Below are 20,976 nucleotides of genomic sequence, written 5' to 3'. Positions count from 1 at the left end.
GCAAGAAGCTCTATGGACCTTTTTTTGGACGTACTGAAACCAAAAACCCGCCGAGCTTGATGAGGTGCACGCAAGAGAGATCTAATCTAGAGTTACGCCTTCACATGAAACCGTTAAATGTGTAACTTTTCGGAGCTATTCAGACCCATTTTTTGCCACCAATATGAAAATTGTTTGATGATGAACTGGTGATGACGCTAAGAAACGTAAGCACGCGTAAGTAATAAAGAATGCTGCACGCATTCGCGTATATCTCGTGCGGCTTGGTCTTTCTCATTCGGTGTCATTGATGAGTTCTGCGTGATGGCCCGAGGTTCTATGAAGAGACGAGGAAGGTTGTCCCACCTGGCTTTCAGAGCTAGCTTGTGCTGAACTTGGCTTAAAGAAAATGTTTCCAAGACTATGCTTCCCGTCATTGTTTATCCGCAGTAGGTCGAACATCATGTAACACGTCCATTGAAATCGAGCTTTTTACTTCGATAAGCGAACATAGGCTACGTCGCCTAACAGCAAAAATATTACACGAACTGCGCGAAAGTGGATGGCTGGCTGAGGTATTTATTCTTACATAATGCACTCTAACGTGACTGTTATAGTCGCATAACGTTTACATTGACCTTTCTCATCATATATTTCTTCACATTGTTTTCTTTCTTGGCTTTCCTTGGGGCCAAACAAAATATCCAACAAACTCAGGTTTTTTATTGAAAATTTTGGTTTTGCGTTAGTGTTACTAGTCTCTGCTGGTGAGCACTAGCACGAATGAATTCAAAATTTTGCCTGCGCAGTCAGATATTCCGGTTTGGCTCATTGTCGTTAGAGTCGTTATAAGTGCGCACGAAGAGACAATACTACGAGTGGAGTCATGCTGCACAATCGTATCTAGCGTTCGCGCCAGAACTGTACGGTATTGGCGCGCTTGCTCCGGTCGACCGACTCTACAACCAACTCCTCTATAGCGAAAACACGTGTACAACGAAAGATTGGGTATGTCCCGGTCATCTTCCTAGCTTTTATGTGTATTATGAACGCCTCTACAAAAAAAGACCACCGGAACGAATCTGCCTGTACAATGAAGAAATTTAGGCATCCCCGACAGCTGCTTTGTTCTTTGAAACTAATGCCAAATAGCGGTGACACCACTGCCTTCCACATACGTCACCAGGGAGCGCACTGTGCGAGCATTACCGGTAGTGCTAGCGACGCACTTTAAACGGCAAGATATAGTCCACCGTAACGCGCGCGTGCGGCCACGCGCGGCGCGGTTAAGCGACGTCGATGAAAAGCGCGCACTCTACAGTCCGGCGTCCCGGCGCAGCCGGCGTGCTTAGGCGCGCTTGGCGAGCACAACGCCGCCGGTGCGGACGTAGAGCGTGTTCTATTTCACGCGGCTGCCGCTAGACCAGAATGCACTGCGCGCTGCAGCGGCAGCGAGCAGAAGGCAGAATGGCGGCCTGCGGTGCGCGTACTGACAGTGTGGCTGTGGTTTTTTGAACATCCGTGTGGGATGACAGCGCGAGTGAGGACGCCTGCTTGAAGCGATTTGCAACCTTCCATGTGTATACGATGTGATACGCATGGACCACCGCGACACAAAGCACAAGAACAACGCGTGGGAAGCTATACGAAAGCAGTGTGGTCTCGCCACAGGTAAGCTGCATTTCGCAGCTCCTGTACTAGCTGGTGGTAATCGCCGAGTTGAGGGCGCTTGTCGAATAGCTTTCGCATGTACATACATGGTCCGCATCCGTTTTTGACGTAGCCGAAGTACTAGCAATATGAGTGCGATGTTCTGGCTGTCAGGCACGGCGGCCGCATTCCGATGGGGGCGAAATGCGAAAAACACCCGTGTGCTTAGATTTAGGTACACGCTAAAGAAGCCCAGGTCAGAAAGAAAGTGGTTTTCGCACGTAAAACCTTCTGTTTTTTTTTTCTGGCTGTCAGGACAAGATAACGCCATCCCGCAAAAGTTTTCGTTTTAGGCGCACAATCAGCGCGCGGAACGAGAGGCGCGCGCGCTACCCGAACGGCGAGGGTATTGGCCTCGAGCTCCACCACTGGAAAAGCTGGCGCCACCGTCGGCGTGACGTGCTAGGAGGGATCACGTGGACATAGCGGCCGCGTCGGCTGCTTCGGGCGCGCCGAAGCGAGCTGAAAACGAGTTTAAATTCCCTCGTACGCTGCGGTTTTCATTTAGTGGCGAAATTTTCCCTCTTCGAGTGTCTCCTTTACAACGCTTGAAAGCACTACAATACGTAGTGGCTGCCTTTGAAGGCGCGCATCATGGTAGGCTACTGCTCGGTGCCGCAGGGCCGGACGCACGTAACGGAGGCCGGTGTCGGCCTTATTCACACGTAGCCGCAGGACAAGAAGCTGTGTGAAGCTTGGCTCGCGAAACATAAAACCGGCAAACAGTCATCGGCTACAACTCGGGTATGCAGCAAGCACAGACGCGAGGAAGATTTCTGCTACGGCGCCCGGTCTGCGATGTTCTGAAAACGCGCACTGAGACGCTCGCCCGAGTCCGCTGCCCGACTAATGTCATGACGGTTTGGTCTATGAACTTGTCGATACTATAGATACTGCCAAGTTCAGTGGAGTGGAAAGGCAGCGGTAAGAAGCACATTTAAAGAAAGCATGGCATATGGTCATGTTTGTGTTATGAATTAATGCACTGGATTACAAAAAAGGAGCAGCGGGAAATTGCACGCTGAGAACGCCGATAAACATACAGTGCGACGCAACTCGAAGGTCGAAGGTCAAAGGTAAAAGAATTTAGAAGAAAGAAAAGATTGCATCGTTGCGACGGCACATCACCGTCCCCGTAGGCGTCGAAGTCTCTACAATGAAATTATTTTTGAACAGCTCTGATAGCGCCCACGCAACAATGGTTGCCTGTATACTGTCAAATGCTCATATTCTGCGGCCTAAAGCTCATGGCACGGTGCGAAAACGCGCGCGCGGAGAAAGCGAAACAGTGCGCGGACAAGCATGCAGACGCGCAGTCGGTCGCTGCGAATCTGCGCGATCGCTGCATTGAGGCTTCATTCTATTACGCTCCATTTAGTTATACAAACACTATAAGAACATATTTCACATAGTTTGCTCTCAGCGTTTACCTACCTTTCACGCAAGAAGCCGGTTCGGGAGACTCCATCGCGGCGACCGCGCGCAGTGGCGTTCACTGTACGTATTCGGTAAAGAGATAGCGGCTGTGAAAGATTGTGTGCTTTCAGCTTGTCCAAGATTATTATTTAGACAGTAAGAAACTTCTCTCGTTTCGAAAGTACTTACAGAAATGTCCGGGAGAGCTCGCGCGTGGTGTTTTCAGTGAGCGCTGACAGCAAAACCTATGAGGAGCGCGCCACGTGATCCCTCATACTACGGCAGCGAGGCGCTTCCGATAGAGGGCGACTCCGTAACTCCTCGCCGCCAATATGCAAGACGCGCATGCGCCATGTAAACAGCTGTTCGCCGCGGCGGTGAAGTTGCGCTCCCGGACGCACAGATGGCGCCAGCCTCGAGCTGCGCGCGCACGCCGAACTCTAGAGGAAGCAAATTTCTTGCACCCCTGGCGTCGCTAGCGCAGCGTATCCGACTTCGCCTGCCGCGGCCTGGCGCGCCGAGAACGCCGGACTATATCTTGGCCTTAAGAGCGCGCCAATGCCAGTAGTAGTTGTACTCCAGTGCAGCAGAAATCGCACGCTGCTTCTTGCAGCTCATCAGCACTTGCGACGGCTGGCTAATACATTGAAGTCGGCTAGTCGATGATGTAATCGTAAATGACGCCCGAGGACGTCTTTAAGCCTTCTAGGGCATAAAGAACATGGATGTAAATGAAGGTAACAGCCATATAAATCTTTTACACGAACCAAGAATTTTGGCGACAAGGGAGGTGATAGTTGCATTTGACAATCTGCAGCGTCACTTTTCGTAGCTCGTGCGTTTCGCTGCGGAGTATTCTGGGAATTCGGGTGCGATAAGCTTGGCTACAGTCGACATGCTTTCAGACAAAGGAAGCGCTATCATATCGTTTCACTGAGTCTCTCTTCAGTTCACGCTAAATCAATGTTTCCTTTGTTGAAAGTACTTAGCCTACTCAATTGTGAGTGTACTGTGCGCAACTTTTACAGCGAATCCACCTGTATAACGAAGGATTTCCGAGGTCCCGAGCAAACCTTTATAGCGACGTTTGACTGTACTGCATAAGACACTGTACTGCATAAGACACGTTTATTTTGTCAAAAATATTTTCTAAAGCTTCCGTGCTTCAGGCGGAATTAGATAACGTGCGGCATTTCCACTTAGTCGCCACGCTTGTATCCTAGTAAGCAAGTCAGGTTTTAGGAAATACTGCGCGGTCAGTTTAAAGAAAGCGATCCTTATCACCCTTCTGATTTCAGCTTTCTCGATATTCACAGTTTTGGTGCAGCTCATTTGATTAGTTATTTGAAGTATATGCCAATTTCCCGTCTTTAACTCGAAGCTGCTGTTCAGTGTGTAATGAGTTGCCTCATTGGCTGACGTGTATTGCGATGTGACTGATCTCGAAAAAATAGACTGCCTACACTGCCGAATGGGGATGTGCGTTACCTACAAACTCAACAGCGCTATAACGTAAACATATTCCAAATTTTTTTATTCCAATTCTGAAATGAGCCCTCCGCGATTGGTCAAAAACTTTTTGGACCACCCCACTTAACCTGTCTGTCACGCGACGTCACGAAAACCGCGATAGCTCCCAATCTATATTACGTCTACACAGTGATTATGCATGATTTGACCAAAAAAAAAGAGAAATATTTATTTCTGATTCGATGCCTTGTCGCCATACTCCCTCGGCTATTGGTCAAAAGTTTTCGGGCTGCACCCACTTCACCTGCCTGTCACGCGTCGTCACAAAACCGCAAACACTCACTGCGTCAAAGTGACGTGTACGCGTTAAAGCTGCATTAATATGCCGAACAAAAGTGAAGTTTCTTCCGAATGGCCGCAGGCTGCCCCGTTCTGAAAGGAATATAAGATGGCTGCCCCTGATCGCTATTGCACTGGCTACTAGCACCTGCTGGAGAGCATGAGTTTATTTGCTCGCAATAAAATTTTTTGCGTGCCAGTGTACTGTTTTCGAGAACTTTTGCCATGTTTACTACCTCACTCTGCCAAATTTTGCTTCTCTGAGGCACCTTTCAGCGTCATTCTTAAGCTTCAGTTGGATGCCGCCGTGATTTTAGAGCAGCCACCGCAAGCTAAGTAAGGGAAAGCGAGCCAATCGCAGAGGCCGGCACCACCCTGTTCATCCGGTTATAGATTTTCAGGGCAGTGACTCGGCCCCATTGAATCCCTCTCCACTTGAGCGTGCTCCTTATCTCTTGTTAGCCAATTAGATAAGAGAAGCTGCTCAGTGTAGGTAATGTTATTCGTTTTTCAAGCAAACAAATGTGGCCCCCTATGAACAAGAAGAGCGTTTGATTGGTCTTTTCCGACAACCCTGCGGGTGAGCGCCCAATGCTTGCGTCGTATGTTACGCAAATTTGGGGTGCGATCTTGTACGCGTTCCAAAATAGAACGGAGGCGGTTCGTTCTTTACGTCACGAAATAGGCGGTATGTTCCGTCCCGTTCGTCCGATAGCAGACGACACAGAATTATTTACAGCCGATAACACGTCACACTTGACGTCATGGCATTCGGCACGGTTCAAATTGACGAATCGTATTTGGCTCGGTGGAACGAACCGCCTCCGTTCTATTTTGGAACGCGTACAAGATCGCACCCTTGGGGTGCGATCTTGTACGCGTTCCAAAATCGAACGGAGGTGGTCCGTTCTTTACGTCACGAAATCGGCGGTCCGTTCCGTTGCGTTCGTCCGATAGCAGAGGACACGGAATGATTGACAGCAGATATCACGCTACAATTGACGTCATGGCTTTCGTCACGGTTCAAATGGACCAATCGTGTGCGGCTCGGTGGAACGGACCGCCTCCGTTCTATTTTGGAACGCGTACAAGATCGCACCTTTGATGTCAGGAGATTGGAACACAAACATATTGAAATATTTTTTACGTTACAGAGCCGCAAATTGCAATAGTGGGTTAACAGTCTCGACATATTCTAAATAATAGTAGAGAGTAGTGTGCACTGGGTGTGGCGGTATACAAATGCGGCATATTCCGTGATCGATGGCTTCTGATTCGATAATGCCGCGGATTGACACGAATAGCTAATAGTCTTATGCTCGACCACGAACAACTCTGACGCGGCGTAGCATTACAATAAGTGCGAATAAATTCAATTTCGGTCACTTTATTTCAACACCAGAATGTTGAAAACAATTGAAAAGGAGCTTTTGTTAGGTTTTACATGATACGCGGCCCTGTAGAAACAACGCTGGGCTATACCGTTCACCGGTAGGAATCTCCGCTCACTCCAAATATGGCCGGAGCATTATAATTGGACTGCGTAAGAAAACATTCAGGAGAACACTATTAAGACTTCTCAGAACGCCATAGCTTCAGCTCATGCTGGTGGGTAGAGTAATTCTGTGAGACCTTTCGCGTGAAAAACGATGCAACATAACCTCTAAAACAATTCTGCTTTGCTTTTTTGCGCATTTTGGCCTCGCTTTCACGACACCAAAGACGACAGATTCAGTGCGTAACCAGTGTATGTATGAATCAGTGTGGAACTTACGCTCGAAAAAAATCGTGCTATGGAATGTGCTATTTTCAAGCACAGAAAGCTCCACAGCCAAACAGAGAAAGCAGCTTTGAGGAAGACAGCGCAATGCCTAAGCAACTAGCTCACTACCCCTTTCCGTATCTGGCAATGCCCATTTCTTGAAATCTACTTTCAGCTGGACATTTCCAAGGGCAAAGGCTCAAACTAAAAATACCATCAGTGTCCGACCACGTCATCTGTATTAGCCAACTTCAGAATGCTTCTTTGTCTTTAATCACAAAAATGTTCTTGAGCTAGAGCTGTAAGTAAAACAGACGGAAGCCAATTGTAATATTTGACATATATTTAGCGCAGCCGGCTACCCAATACCAAAAAAAGCTTACGAAGAAAAAGCTTTCTCAATTCGCCTCTTTGTTCGTACGTGATGTTTCTTGTGGTCCGGCTGTCTGGAAATTACAAAGAAATTCGTCAGGGAAATATGCAAGACGAGAGCAAATAAAATAGTAATGCCGTCAAGGTTACTTGCGTGGGTGAAAACTTTTTTCTTGTTAATTACTTGAGCCTTCCATTTATATTCCATGCCCGCGCGTTGATGGGAATCCACCGCGTCGTATCCATCATGTTCACCGTGCCGTTACAACAGTAATGCAGGACAAAATGTCGAAATATATTTTTTTTTTGCATACGGCTAAAGATGGGTCTGCAAAGTACAAAATTTAACTAAAGAAACTCGAGCAGGAAAATTCGCATGACGTGACATTTTGCGAGTGCCGTTGTATGTGTTTGCATGTTTATTACCTTTTGTTCTCTACACCACAGGCGTCCACTACGAGACAAGTAAGTATAGAAATATACGTACACCTCTTACAGCCCTCTGCACGTTCCTGACCAGGAAAGTTAGTGCAAACATAATACGCACACGGGAAGAAAAAGCAAAGATAAGCGCTACTCACAATGTTTATTAAGGGGAAGGTTTCGCCTAAACATCACCTTGTCACGCACGCACACATTGAAACTACAGAAACATCGCAAGTAAAACACGTGTGAAAGTCAAAGGCGGTTGCACAAGAAGGCGAAATCAGTTGAAGAGTGCGAGTCGCTTCAGCCGCGTTGTTTGAAGTAACGATTATCCTATGACTTTTGCGCATGCAAAGGTGGTGAAACGAGCAGTCGCTACTCTTTGCGTGGAATCGGCTCTTCGCAAATCGTGCTCGCGCACCAAATGGTGCCTAGATTTACCAGCCAAGTAGGCCGCCTTTTGGCAGCTTGCTTCCCTTTTTCGGTCGTGATTGCTGTAGCCGGGACACTACTGCAAAAAAGTAACGCATGGGGACACGAACATCGACTTTGCTCTTAAAGCAGACGATGTTTCCGTATACGAGTCCGGAGAAGCCCTTTGTCAACTGCTCCATGGGTGCGGTTTATGTCATCGCGGTGTACTCCGCTGAAGTGTAATCTGCCAAACTGAACGTCGCGTGAAGGACCGCTTAAAGGAGCATGCGCAAACGGTAAGCAAAAAAAGAAGATAAGGGCGCACGTATGGAGGCTCACGTTGCTGCGTTAGTGAGTTGAAGTAACGCCGCGGCGTTGAAGGTTTGAGGCTCATTTTTCGGAGAGTACCGTTTTGGGCAGGAGAGTTCATGCTTGTTCTTCATTTGCATTGGATGCCTTTCTTTTATCAAAAAGAACAGAGATCGCTGTATAAGCGAGCCGTCGATCGCGCTTCCTGACTCAGAGTTCGAGTAGTTGAGCGATCTCCTTGTACTTATACGTGTCTTACCTACTATGTTTCTCTATTTCTTTTGTGCACATGCTTAACATGGTTATATATACGTGAAACACTTCCCGCAATTAAACAAGCGTGAGTAGCGTTCGTCTTTCTTTTCATCGTGTGGGAGTTTTTTTGTTTGAAATAATGTTTCTCGTGAACAATCCAAGTCTATCTACGCCAACCATTAGTACCTCTACACGTTCAAAGCAGTAAACATGTTCAATGCTGGCAACACATTAAGAGAAACGCTGCGGGCAGAAATCAAGCCCACTCTTTTTTTTTCTCGGTCAAACTGATCAACTAATTAGCTTTTTCGTTTTTGTGAAAATCGCTGCCTTCCTAAAAAGCCTAATCGAGCACAGTGATGAGCCATTCTTATCTAACAGAGTAACAGCCATTTCCCATACACCGACCCACATATTACCCAGAATACTGCGGATGCACAGCTCAATTTTTTATTGAATAACTTAATATTCAGGCTGTCTTCGTTGGTAAGCAATGCAATTTGGCTACGAGTTTTCTTGCAACATGACCAGCTTGCTGTTATTACCTTGGTTTGTTAACTTACTTATTTCTATTCAATATATTATTAATCCGTATGTGATCCAAATTGTAAATAAATGAGCATACACCGGTCAGGTGTTTCCGCAAAATGCTTTATTCTTCTTTATCGCACGTAATATTAGTTCTCGAAGCTGATCAAGCAAAGCTAATGAAATGCGGTAAATGATGACTACATAACGAAGGATGAAGTTTTCATCTTCAAGATGGCTGTAGGCAAACTTCTTTATAGCTAAAACCAAATATATTCAGCCTCGTGAATTGCCTAGTTTCAGATAATGTGCATCTAGAGCAGCCTCCATGCAAAATTTCACGATTGAAGTACGAGTCAATGCCTCCCGGAAAGCTCGCAGGTGTAGACGCTTTCGAAACCGAAGCTGAAAAAAAAACATGCTGCGATTTCCTCTGCTTTGACTCAGAGAGTATGGTTCCTCGGCATGACCACCAAGATTAGGCACCGCCCATGGCTGCCTTCCGTGCGCTGAAATAATGATGTACAAGGCTGACCTGGGGTTTCGGCCATCGTGAAACAGCCCAGCTCATCGTGCTGCAATCTATGTTCGAACATTATATTCACTAACGTGATTATGCATGAAGTACGGCAATGCTTGTCTTCGATCAACCAAAGAGTCAGGCTGATTTTTAACGAGTAGTATACGACAAGTGAGCACATTGTAATTAACAATGAGTTTAGATGAACTCTATGGAAAATAGCGAATCTTCTTTGATGGGGCCTTTATGTATTACCAATTTAGTACTTGCGATTCCGTAAGGCTATGACTCATCGTAAAAGGACTATTTAATAATGGAACGGACGGAAAGTGCTTTAACATATTAAAATATGCTTACAAAGGTTTATAGCTAGCCTAACTCGGAAAGTGTAATAATATCGGTCAACAAGACGGTTACACAAGGACACATTGTTTGCTGCAAAAAATGACTAGAGGGAACTATGGCGCACCTACAATTCCACTACAATTGGAATGTTGGTTAGTACATGGATGCGTCTGCAGTTTGAGCTTGCAGCTTCAAACGTTCTTGTGATTTCATTTGCTGGGCTTTACAGCTCACATTTTCTAAGCATTCTTATACTTTTCTAAATAGGGTAAGGTAATCAGTACCTGGTAAAGTGCGTAATTATTGCAAATTGTAGCACTTGCAGCGCAATATTTTCTTCAAAATGACAACTTTACAAAGATTCGAAGCTGCTTGAAGCCAAAGGGCCGACGCTTAGACAAATCGATGTTCTGTCCAGCATTTACATGCTGCTGTGATCGTCAGACTTGCGGTTTCCGTAGACACGTGGTCAGTTTCCCTCCAGTTTCTTTCTTCTTTGTAAGAGACTGTATGGGCAAAGAGACAACTTGTCTATTCCGTCTCAGTGCACGCTTGCAAAAACTATGCATGATAATAGAGTTATCGGAAAGATTAAGCGTGAACACTTAAAGGAAGTTTCTCAGCGAACAGCCGTGTGCGCACCACATTCTGTTCAGCAAAATGCTGCAAAACACTTACAACCTGCGGTTAACGGCATTGACCAGTGAAGTGCCCAGCAATCAAGGCCAAGTACTCAAAAGAAGCCTAATCATGACTCATGATTCGTAATCCTGATTGCCAGGTAAATATTGAAAAGGTGTCGAATTAGGATCAAGAAGTGTGAAGAATGATAATAATGAGTTAGAGGCGTATTTCAATTACTCTTAAATTATGAACTGCTGTTCATTGATCTTCTAAATAGAACCTGCCATTAGCTCTTCCGTATTAACATATACTGCCTAAGCTTAGAGGACAAAGAAGAAACATTAAACCAAAGAGCAACAAAAAAGCAAGCAAACATGGCAGGTGTACCGTATAAGAAACAAAAAAAACAACATTGATTAGAGAGCAAGTGTGGAATTATGGTGTTCTCTAATCACTGAGAGAAAAAAAAACTGAATATCGCAAATGATGCATTGGATAAAATAGATAGCTGGTGATATAACAGAGTAATCGAAATGGTTCCAAGAAAAGTAAAATGCAGCCTAGAGCGAGATAAGACAGAATTTTTGATTCACTGAGCTGACTAGAAAATTTGCAGACAAAACATGAGTTCGACAGTTGCAGCACGTGGGTGACAGCAGAGCAATGGGGAATGCAGGCATCCTACAGCAGAGACCAGTGGGCTGTCAACTATGATGAGGATAAAATCGGCATTTACAAGTTTCTTGTTCAATGCACTTTACGGTGGTCTAGTTGATGTCTCGATTAAATGGTTAGGGGCTCGCGTCCTCCCAGACAGAATTGACAGGTGCAATGCAAATGTGTATATATATATTTTTCTTTGCGTGCAGTAAAATCCAGTTGTTCGCGAGCACTCGTGTTGTGTGTAGCTTTCTTCGTCTGTTGCTCCGCTCTCATTTTCGCAACAGTAACGCAGTAGCGACCGCCCACCTGTCTGTCCTATTGCAAGTAAATGTATTCGTGCTGTTACGTAGGCAGAAGATGGCGGCTAGCAGAAAACCAACGCTATCTTCTTTAACGTGATCAATCCACTCCTCCACATCTTCGAAAGCGTCCCCATGGAAGAATTGTAGTATTCTTTTCTGGTTAAGGACGAACTCATTCGTCACGGCTGTGGAAGAAGGATTTTACGCTCTGCTAATATATTGTTACGTAGGAAGACGCAGACGACAAGCTATGTACAAATATATTTACAAGGAAAATACGCTGCGCTTGGCCAAGAGGCAACAGCCCGCGCTAGCTTCTAAATCGTCGTCGTCGTCTTCACACTGCTGGCCTTTCGTGATCGCACATATTGTGCCCTAGCACTACCCCCGGCTGCAAAAGCGCCGTCCCGGAGCGACTAAAGATCGGACTCGGAAGCAGTGTAGTAGGCCTAGAGCCTACTGACGTGTACGACATCACTAGATGCCACAGGAGAGGACGAGCTTGAGCCCACAGGAGCAATTTCGTAAGTCACAGGCGTCACCTGGCGCAGCACGCGGTAGGGCCCTGTGTATCGCGAAAGAAGCTTCTCTGAAAGTCCGACGTGACGAGAGGGCGACCACAGGAGCACGAGCGCACCAGGTGAAAACTGTACGTCACGATGGCGGGCGTTGTACTGCACTGCTGAGTGGTTTGTGAGGCCGTAAGTCGAGCACGGGCAAGCTGGCGTGCATGGTCGGCGAGGGCGATGGCGTCGCGCGCATACTCGCTTGTTGAGACCGCAGCAGGAGGAAGTGCCGTGTCTAGGGGCAAGGTAGGTTCGCGACCGTACAGTAGATAAAAGGGAGAAAATCCGGCGGTGTCGTGCCGGGAAGAATTGTACGCAAATGTTACGTAAGGAAGGGCAATGTCCCTTCCGATATGTCCCTTCCGTCCGAACTACGATATGGAGCTCCCCATAGAGCAGTTCGAACTGATTTATACGTGATCTCCAGATCCGTCAGCCTGATTGGACTTGTGCTGGGTTTCACGACGGGGCTTGATTACTAAGCAGTGGCACGTACCTCACTTCTCGCCAGAAATTGTTACGTGGGTGGAAGACGCATGCTATTCTCGAGGACAACTTTGTGTAGCAATGAAGCGAAGCCTACAGAGACGAAGCTCCTGCGCAAGTGTTAGTGCGCTAAGTAGTCTAGCATAGTTTGACGTCGGTTTCAGTATCTTGGAACAGATAATCAGCGAAGCTTACACGAGCCAAGGTTTCGTATTTTACCAAACGCGCAGAAAAAAAGCGTAAACATAAACCCAATTAAGCGCTTAGCGGCGTATTTGCCTTGTTTTATTTTGACATAAGACCTTAAGTAAATAAAATGTTTCTTTATTCCCTGGCTCCCCAGCTTAAAGTAACGTGTACGCTTAGTCTGCTTAGCTCTCACTTCATGACCACAGTAAGGTGTCCACGCGTTTAACAAGCTATGTTAGCTAACACTATGTTTGCCAGAAAAGACACTATGACATGCCAGAAAAGAGCGTCCAGCCCACGCACTTCATCATCCGTCAATAGCAGGAGTTGAGCGCCAACTTCTGCGCCCAGCTTTGCCTCCACTTTTCCCGGGGTGTGCAAGACCGTATCAATGTGTTGACACTTATCGCCGCAAATATGTTTCCCAACACATGTGGTAAGCGAAATAAAGAAGAAGAAAATCGCTGCCTTCATACTGTGCATCAAATTCGAGCTGGGAGCTTTTGCTAATTATGGCGTTTGTTGGCGCTTCTTTTGTTACAGACACGTTTCCTAATGAGGAAGGTCGTCCTGGTGGACGTGGTACGTATCTTGGATGTAGAATGTTTCGCGATATTGCAGCCATATTTCGGACATCGTGCGAGCATGAGGCTGAGCGTGCGTGGTTAAAAAATACGTGGTTTTATATCGGTGTGGAATAAAAAAATAGTGATGAAGTGATCATAACTGATAGAAGAAATAAATGTGCTCGAGAGTTTAAAGTCCTTTCACGGTTGCCATTGCAGTACAGATAGAAAAACACAGGGGAAAGTAAATAAAATCCTTTGACCCATGAGTTTTGCGTCAACTCTATCGCACTGGTCTTACGGGAAGTGGAACATAAAATTCGAGGAGTTAAGGCAAAGCGCACCAGTCAGACATTTCAAGGAGAGCACAAACCACACGTCCTTTCAGCATGGCCGTTCGGCGTTATGTTCCGCCTGCTGTATACTGACAATGTTCAAGCAAATAGTTCCCATTAGCCAAGAGAATGACCGAAAGGGGCGCTGCGAGCGCCGTCCCCTTGACGTCATGGCAAGGATTCGCGCCTGTCTTCTGCTACAGTTGGGGCTGCGTCCGGGCGCCTTCTGCAGTGTTTCTGTTCGTTCGCTCTCCTTCCCTATGCTGGTGCACTTTTGGCAGTCATCTTAAATATATTTTTACAGGGTCTCCTTGCATCAAAATTTATGGAAAGAGCTTATTTTCTAGACAACAATGTATTTATCAAAGGCAACGTTACCGTGCTGGCCAACGGAGCTCAGTCCAGAGCAGTGTAGGTTTTTCGTGCGTATTTCCGCACTCCGCAGTGGTACAGTGGCAGCGCTTGTGGATAATAAAAGCATCAGCGCAATCACATAGGGTAGAGGTATTAAGTTTAGCGATCATACTTGCCGCGGTGCTACAAGCATGTAACAAATGCTGGCTGCATATCACTTCTACATTTAGCTTAATACTACCTCGCAAAAATTTGATTGCTCACGACGAACTGTTCCCGGCAAAATATCAAATTTTTGGATTTATTAATAGAAACGTTCGGCAGTAGCACGAGGACTAAACAACAAAGTAGTATAGATTCTTCCAGTGCTCTCTGCTTCTTCAACTGCTACTCAAAATTAAGCCATTCTTAAGCGGTTACTTCTAAGCTGTATGCCGCGCACTAGAAGGAATGTACCAGTAGTTATTCGCTTTTAAGCGCTACACACTGAGTTCAACAATTTACCCGTGCTTGTTTTTTGGCTAACCGTTGTTACCTATCTCATTGGAGAAACCGACACAGATGCTCGGCGCAACTTTTCGGCCGAAATGTGCCTTTTAGACCACATGACCTCAGCCAGCAAGCAGCCGAAGCTTCACTCTTTTGTCCTGTATGGTGCATTGAAAATTCCAGCATTCACTGAAAGAGTTAAAAAATCAAGTGAATTTATATGAGGCTTGCGCATATTGTCTACTCTACGAGGCGGTCAAACGACGTTGTCCTTGATGGACTTGGGCCGCCAACAGTTCTCAGTTCGCATAATTAGGCACCGTTGTGATTAACCGTTGTTATTAGTGACTGCATTTTTTAGACTTCTACAAAGCCTTCGATACTTTTTCACACGCATTACATTTAACTAAGTTATGTAACTTCAACATTGGTCCAAACGTGCTTGCTTGGATCAAGTGTTTTTTGTCTAACCGTTCCCAATTTGTTTATGCTAACGAATGCTTCTCTTCCACTGGTCGAGTATCCTCCGGTGTACCGCAAGGGTCGGTTATAGGACAATTATTATTTTTAATTATTATTAATGACCTCCCTGACCAAATTAAATCAATGAGGTTAATCGCCGATGACTGTTTTCTCTATCGTGTCATTTCTAACTCTGGCGACTGCGATACCCTTCAATCAGACATTGACATAGTAACATCGCGATGTTCGAGATGCCAAATGAATTCTAATAAATGTAAGGCGATGTGTGTGTCCCGTACTGTCAGAAATACCACCCTTCCTACGTACAATATCAACAGCATATCTGTAGAAAATGTTTGATCATACCAATAACTTAGTGTCTACATTACACGCAATCTAACATAGAACATTCATATAAATTACATTTACGGCAACGCTAATCGCATGCTTGGGTTCTTACGGCGTAATTTTTCATCGGCAACTGCAGCTGTAAAGTTATTTCTGTACAAATCCTCAGTGAGGCCTAAACTTGAATATGCATGGTCCATTTTCAATCCTTCTACTTTAAAGCTAAAAAATACCATCGAATCCATTCAAAACCAAGCTGCTCGTTTTATTCTATCGAATTATTCTCGTCATGCAAGTGTCTCGTCAATGAAACTAACCCCTGACATGCCTAGCCTAGAGTTACGTCGTAAATAATTTCGCCTATGCCTTTTTCACAAGATTTATTACACTAAAAAAACGCTTAAGAATGAACCAATCTCCCCGACATCATACATATCGTCATGCACAGATCATCGTTTTAAGGCTGAAGTTCCAACTTGTTGCACCAATGTTTATTTTGATTCCTTTTTACCAAGAACGACGAATGACTGGAACCACCTCCCTGCCTCCATCACTGTCATTTCTGAAGCCACAAACTTGAAGAATATTGTTAACGAATTTTTTTGTAATAATCACCACTCCTCTCTGTAATGCCCCAGGCCTTGAGAGTTTGACAATAAATAAATAAATAAATAAATAAATAAATAAATAAATAAATAAATAAATAAATAAATAAATAAATAAATAAATAAATAAATAAATAAATAAATGACCTTGTCATGATGGCGGTGGTTACATTTTCCTATACAGGCATTCCAATTGCCGCTGTAAAGGACTGCTTCATGGATTCAATTCGAAGTTTTAGTGAATGGATGGCTTTCGCGAACAATGCGTGCCCCGCCATCACGCCATAACGATAGTCGGTTGCTTCCATTGCGGCAAGTGTCTGCCGTATTGCCGATAAAAACCGCTTCACGCCACCATGAAGCATCACATCGCTTGTAATGGCTTGGCTCTAGATCTTAACCACGAACGTTTTCTTTCAAGTGATTGCTATACACAAGTGAAGCACAGTCATATTAACAGCTACGTAGAATGCGTTCTCTGGGTGGTTGTTTCGAAGAACGGTGAAATTAGCTGCAATTTTGTTCGTAAAAATGTGTGTCTAACGCTTCCTTTTACGGGCCTTACTACATGGCCCTCACATGAGTAGAATGACTCACCAGAGCAACAAGAAGCTTGAAAGCTTCTTGTCGCACCGATTTATAGTATATAAAGTTGACATCAAATACCAATATTGCTGTTCCGTGTAAAACAAAATGTCTGTCGTAACTATGTACTACAGGAATGTTTAGTTTGGAGTGAAGCATCGTAAAACTAATATGTTTCGTTTTGAATTTGCAGACATTCTTTTTACGCAAAAGTTATGGACAAATACGGGGACCTCTGCTTTGCGAAAAACAGTAACACCTGCAACTCCACATAGCTTCGATTCCCAAGCAGCACATTTTCACGGTTCACGATGTTTTGAAAAGAACACTGCACTTTAGGCGTGGCAGCAGAAGGCAGCCAAAGCATCCTTCAGCAAGTACGGCTGGTGCGCCCCACACACCATGCGGGAGGCGAAAAAGCGCGCTCCGTGGCCGAGCGAGCCCAAGCTAGCGGCATTCTGGCCGCGACGTCGCTCGCCAGAGGTCGCCACTACAATTTCTCGCCGCTTATAGTCACATATCACGAATTCAGCGCGGCTGTTTCTTGCGGTAATACTGTGTTACAAAATGCGCACAAACCTTTCAGTACCGGATCTTTATACGCCATACCAATTTGCAGGAACGTAGACAGAAAATGCACTGTTTGAACTTATGTTTGACTGGACGTTACCTACTGGGGGATATTAAGCCGAAACTCTCGGCTTTGCTATTCTTATAACAACCACTCCCGAAACAAATTAGATTTGGTAGAGTTGCAGTTTGCAAAACATTGTCAAAATGTTAATGCGGATAGATGTGGAACTATTCCTAAGCCTCAGATCTCCACGTTAGTGATAATAACTAGAGCAGTAGAAAAAAGAAACAAAAAGAAGTCACGTGCTATAGGTCAGCTGAACTCCTGCCATTCTCAAAATGTAGTACGAAGTTCAGGAAAACATTTTATAAGATAGACTCCTTGTTCAACGTTTATTTTCCTATTTAGAATTGCATTTATTAATGGGACCCGATTCCTGTGCTTGCGCAATTGGGATACATATGGTCCTTTCTGGATTACCGGCACCCTCTAAAAGACGAGTTGCACATAGGACTGTTATTGTCTGGTAACTCCTGAAGAGGAGCTCCCAGTGTTACGTCCGTTTTTAGTGCATGCGAAGTGTCTAGGAGGGCAGAACTAGCTTTGACGCCAACCAGGTAGTCATTAAGTGCATGTGTCCAATACATTCATATTAGACCGCACTGAGAGATGAGAATGAGAGATTTGTTTGATGATTGGTTGTTGACTAACCTTAGCCTACCATGTGTCGCAATTATGTACTGCCTGGGGTGCTGACCATTTGTCTTCTCATTCCATTTCCCCTCATGTATGTGCCACCCGTACTAGAACAAGAAATACAAGTGCCCACGGTTGATGCAAGTAAGAGCAATAATTTTTTCCCGTAGTGCTTCTTCTACGCAATAATGAAGTCTTTCACAATTATATAGCATCTATACTGGTTTCGATAATCGCGTTGACTTTTGTAAGTGACTTAAATTGGCGGTTACGTATCATCCTTGGAGATTGTCAATTTTCTTCCACTGTGGATATTCACCGCAAACCGCATGAAAATACTGAAAAGAAGCAAGGAAGCACTGACCCTATATGCTCTCTCGTTTTGTTTGACACGTTCTTGGGCGCCATAACGTGAAACTATTCCAAACTTTTCTATTCCAATTCTGTAATCAGCCCTCCGCAATTCTTCTAAAAACATTTTTTGGACCACCCCCACTTCACCTGTCTGTCACGCGACTTCACGAAAACCGCAATAGCTCCATATCTGATGTGACGTGTACACACTTATTAGGCATGATTTGACCGAACAAAAAAAAAAATAGTTATTTCTGAATCGGCGCCTTTTCGCCATTGGCCCTGGGATATTGATCGAAAGCTTTCGGCCTGCACCCGCTTCACCTTCCTGTCACGCGACGCCACAAAACTGAAAAAACTCACCACGTCAAAGTGATGTGTACGCGTTAAAGATGCATTAATATGCCGGACAAAACAGATTTCTTTTTCTGAATAGCCGCATGCTGCCCCGTTCCGAAAGAAATAAAAGATGGCTGTCGCCAATCGCTCTGGCACTGGCTACTTGCCCCCGCCAGAGAGCATGGGTTTATTTGCATATAAGAAATATTTTTGCGCCACGGCGTAACGTTTTTGAGCATTTGAGGCACGTTTACGACCTCGTTCTGCCAACTGTTTTTTCTGAGGTTGCGTGTTAGCGTCATTCTTAAGCTTCCGTTGCATGCCACCGCGATTTGCGAACGGCCACCGCAAGCTGAGTAATGCTATGTTCACACTACGGTCGTAAAGCGCGTAACAGCTCTTTTGGCGTATCGAACGTAACGGCTGTAAAAAACGTTACGGCAGTTAAGCCGGCACCTTTGTTCACATTTACTGCTGCTTAAACTACGGCTTTTACAACAGGCCAATCAAATTTGGAGCTGCAGAATCGACGTCACCAGCGGTCCAATATGGCTCCTGCCAACATGTGAGCGCTGGCCGAGATCGAAGAAATTCACGCTCAAAACAAACTTATAGTCATGTATTCAATCGCCCAAAGACGACGAAGGCGACGCAGAAGGGTTTGGGTGCGGCAAGTATTTCTCGACAGGGCCGTGGACGGCGATTTTCACAACCTTTTCGCCAAGCTCCGAATTGGTGACGCTGCGATGTTTCATAACATCATGCGCATGTCGCCCCAGCAGTTCCGCTTCCTTGAAAACCTAATGAGACCACTCATCGAAGTTCGGAGCACGCATCTGCGGCCATCGATTTCCTCGGCGGATAAACCAGATGAACTGAAAACAGTCTCGTGAGGCGCACTGCAAAAATTTTCACGAACACGGGCCCATCGTGCGCACGGAATGGTGCAATGGCACTTCCCGCGCCCGGAGCTGTCTGCAGACGGGAGGACGGAAGTGTCGTCACCGGTTGTTGAAAGCCGAAAGCTTATCGGTCATTGGCTGTGTCGCAACGGTCGTAACATAACAGTCGTAAATGTTGCCGACCCTTTAACACTCTCACCCACGATTTTTGCGAGAATTGCGCACGTTGGTACCTTTACGTTCGCAGTCTGAACTAGACGCATACGCTTGTTGCGCTTCCGCTTACGTATGTTACGAAAAATCGGCCCCTTACGAACGTAGTCTGAACATAGCATAAGGGAAAGCGGACCATTCGCAGACGCCGGCATCACCCTCCACATCCGGTTGTCGACTTTCAGTGCACTGGCTCGGCCCCATCGAATGCATCTTCACTTGAGCGTGCTCCTCGCTTCTTGTGAGCCAATTAGATAAGACAAGCCGCTCAACGTTGGCAATGTTATTCGTTTTCCGAGCAAAAAAAATGACCTCCTATGGAACTATGGACCTCCCGATGCTTGCGTTGGCGGTTTCGCAAATATGACGTCAGGAAATTGGAATAAAACATATTGGAATAGTTTTATGTTACAGGGTGCGTGCTTTCACGTTCACTGTAGTTACTGCACAGTTTACTTTTCAACCCTAAAGCTTGCGAAAGATTATGGGATATTTCACGTTTCCGTTTGTAATTATGTACAGAGCCGAACACGAATTACGCAAATAGAAAATCAGTGATGATTCTTTGCTTTCGTTAGGCGCTCTATTGTAAAGCTATTCAAAACTTCTCTATTCCAATTCTGCAACCAAACCTCGACGATTGGTGAAAAAAATTTCGAGACACCACTCACTGCGCCTTTCTTTCACAGGACGTCACGAATAGAGCCAGAACGCCCCACCTGACATGATATGCGCACACTGATTATGCATAATTATACCAAACGAAAGAACAATAATAATTAGTGATTCGGCTTCTCTTTCGCCAGAAGCGAAAAAGTCGTCGAATTAGTGAAACGACGTCTTTATCCCTGTTTGAGAAAAAGGCGTCGTTTGAACAGTTGCTATTTTTCGAATGATCTTGGGCAAGCCCACTTGTCTGTCACGCGACGTCAGAAAACCACGAAAGCTCAACACGTCGAAGTGACGTGTACGCGTTAAACATGCATTAATATGCCGAGCAAAACTGAAAGTTTTTCTGAATAAGCGTAGCCTGCCCCACTCCAAAAAGAACAGAAGATGGCTGCCGCCGATCGCTGTGGCACTAGCGATTCGGAGCTGACGGGGAGCGTGGATTTATTGGCGTATAACATATTGCGCGGTAAGAAAACGTTGTCGAGCCGTTTCAGCACGTATACGATATTGCTCTGCCAACTCTAGTTTTGCTGAGGATCCGCTTTACCGGCTTCTTAAACTTCCGTTGCACGCCGCCGCGATTTTCGACCAGAAACCGCAAAGTACGCGAGGGGAAGCGTACCAATCGCAGAAACTGGCAGCACCCTCCTCATACGGCCATCTACTTTCAGTGCGATGGCTTGGCCCCATCGACACCTCTCCATGTGAGCGTGCTCCTAGCCTCTTCTCAGCCAATAAAAAAAACTCCCCAATGCAGGCAATGCTATCCACTTTCAAAGCAAAAGAAAGTGGCATTCCATAAACGAG

General features: G+C 45.5%; 1 protein-coding gene across 1 annotated transcript in view; it reads left to right on the top strand.

Annotated features, from left to right (window-relative positions):
- Positions 1-20,976, top strand: part of LOC135905642 (serine-rich adhesin for platelets-like) — a 108,324-nt gene that overhangs the window by 13,015 nt on the left and 74,333 nt on the right. The window contains exons 5-7 of the mRNA XM_070531484.1: positions 7,496-7,513; positions 13,219-13,257; positions 17,801-17,833. Of these exons, the coding sequence (XP_070387585.1) occupies positions 7,496-7,513; positions 13,219-13,257; positions 17,801-17,833 (90 nt within the window). The remainder of the gene's footprint in view (positions 1-7,495; positions 7,514-13,218; positions 13,258-17,800; positions 17,834-20,976) is intronic.

The sequence above is a fragment of the Dermacentor albipictus genome, chromosome 1 (assembly GCF_038994185.2).
Source record: "Dermacentor albipictus isolate Rhodes 1998 colony chromosome 1, USDA_Dalb.pri_finalv2, whole genome shotgun sequence".
NCBI classification, from domain to species: Eukaryota; Metazoa; Arthropoda; class Arachnida; order Ixodida; family Ixodidae; genus Dermacentor; species Dermacentor albipictus.
The sequence above is the reverse complement of the archived record's forward strand: the minus strand, read 5'-3'. Positions and strand labels throughout refer to the sequence as shown.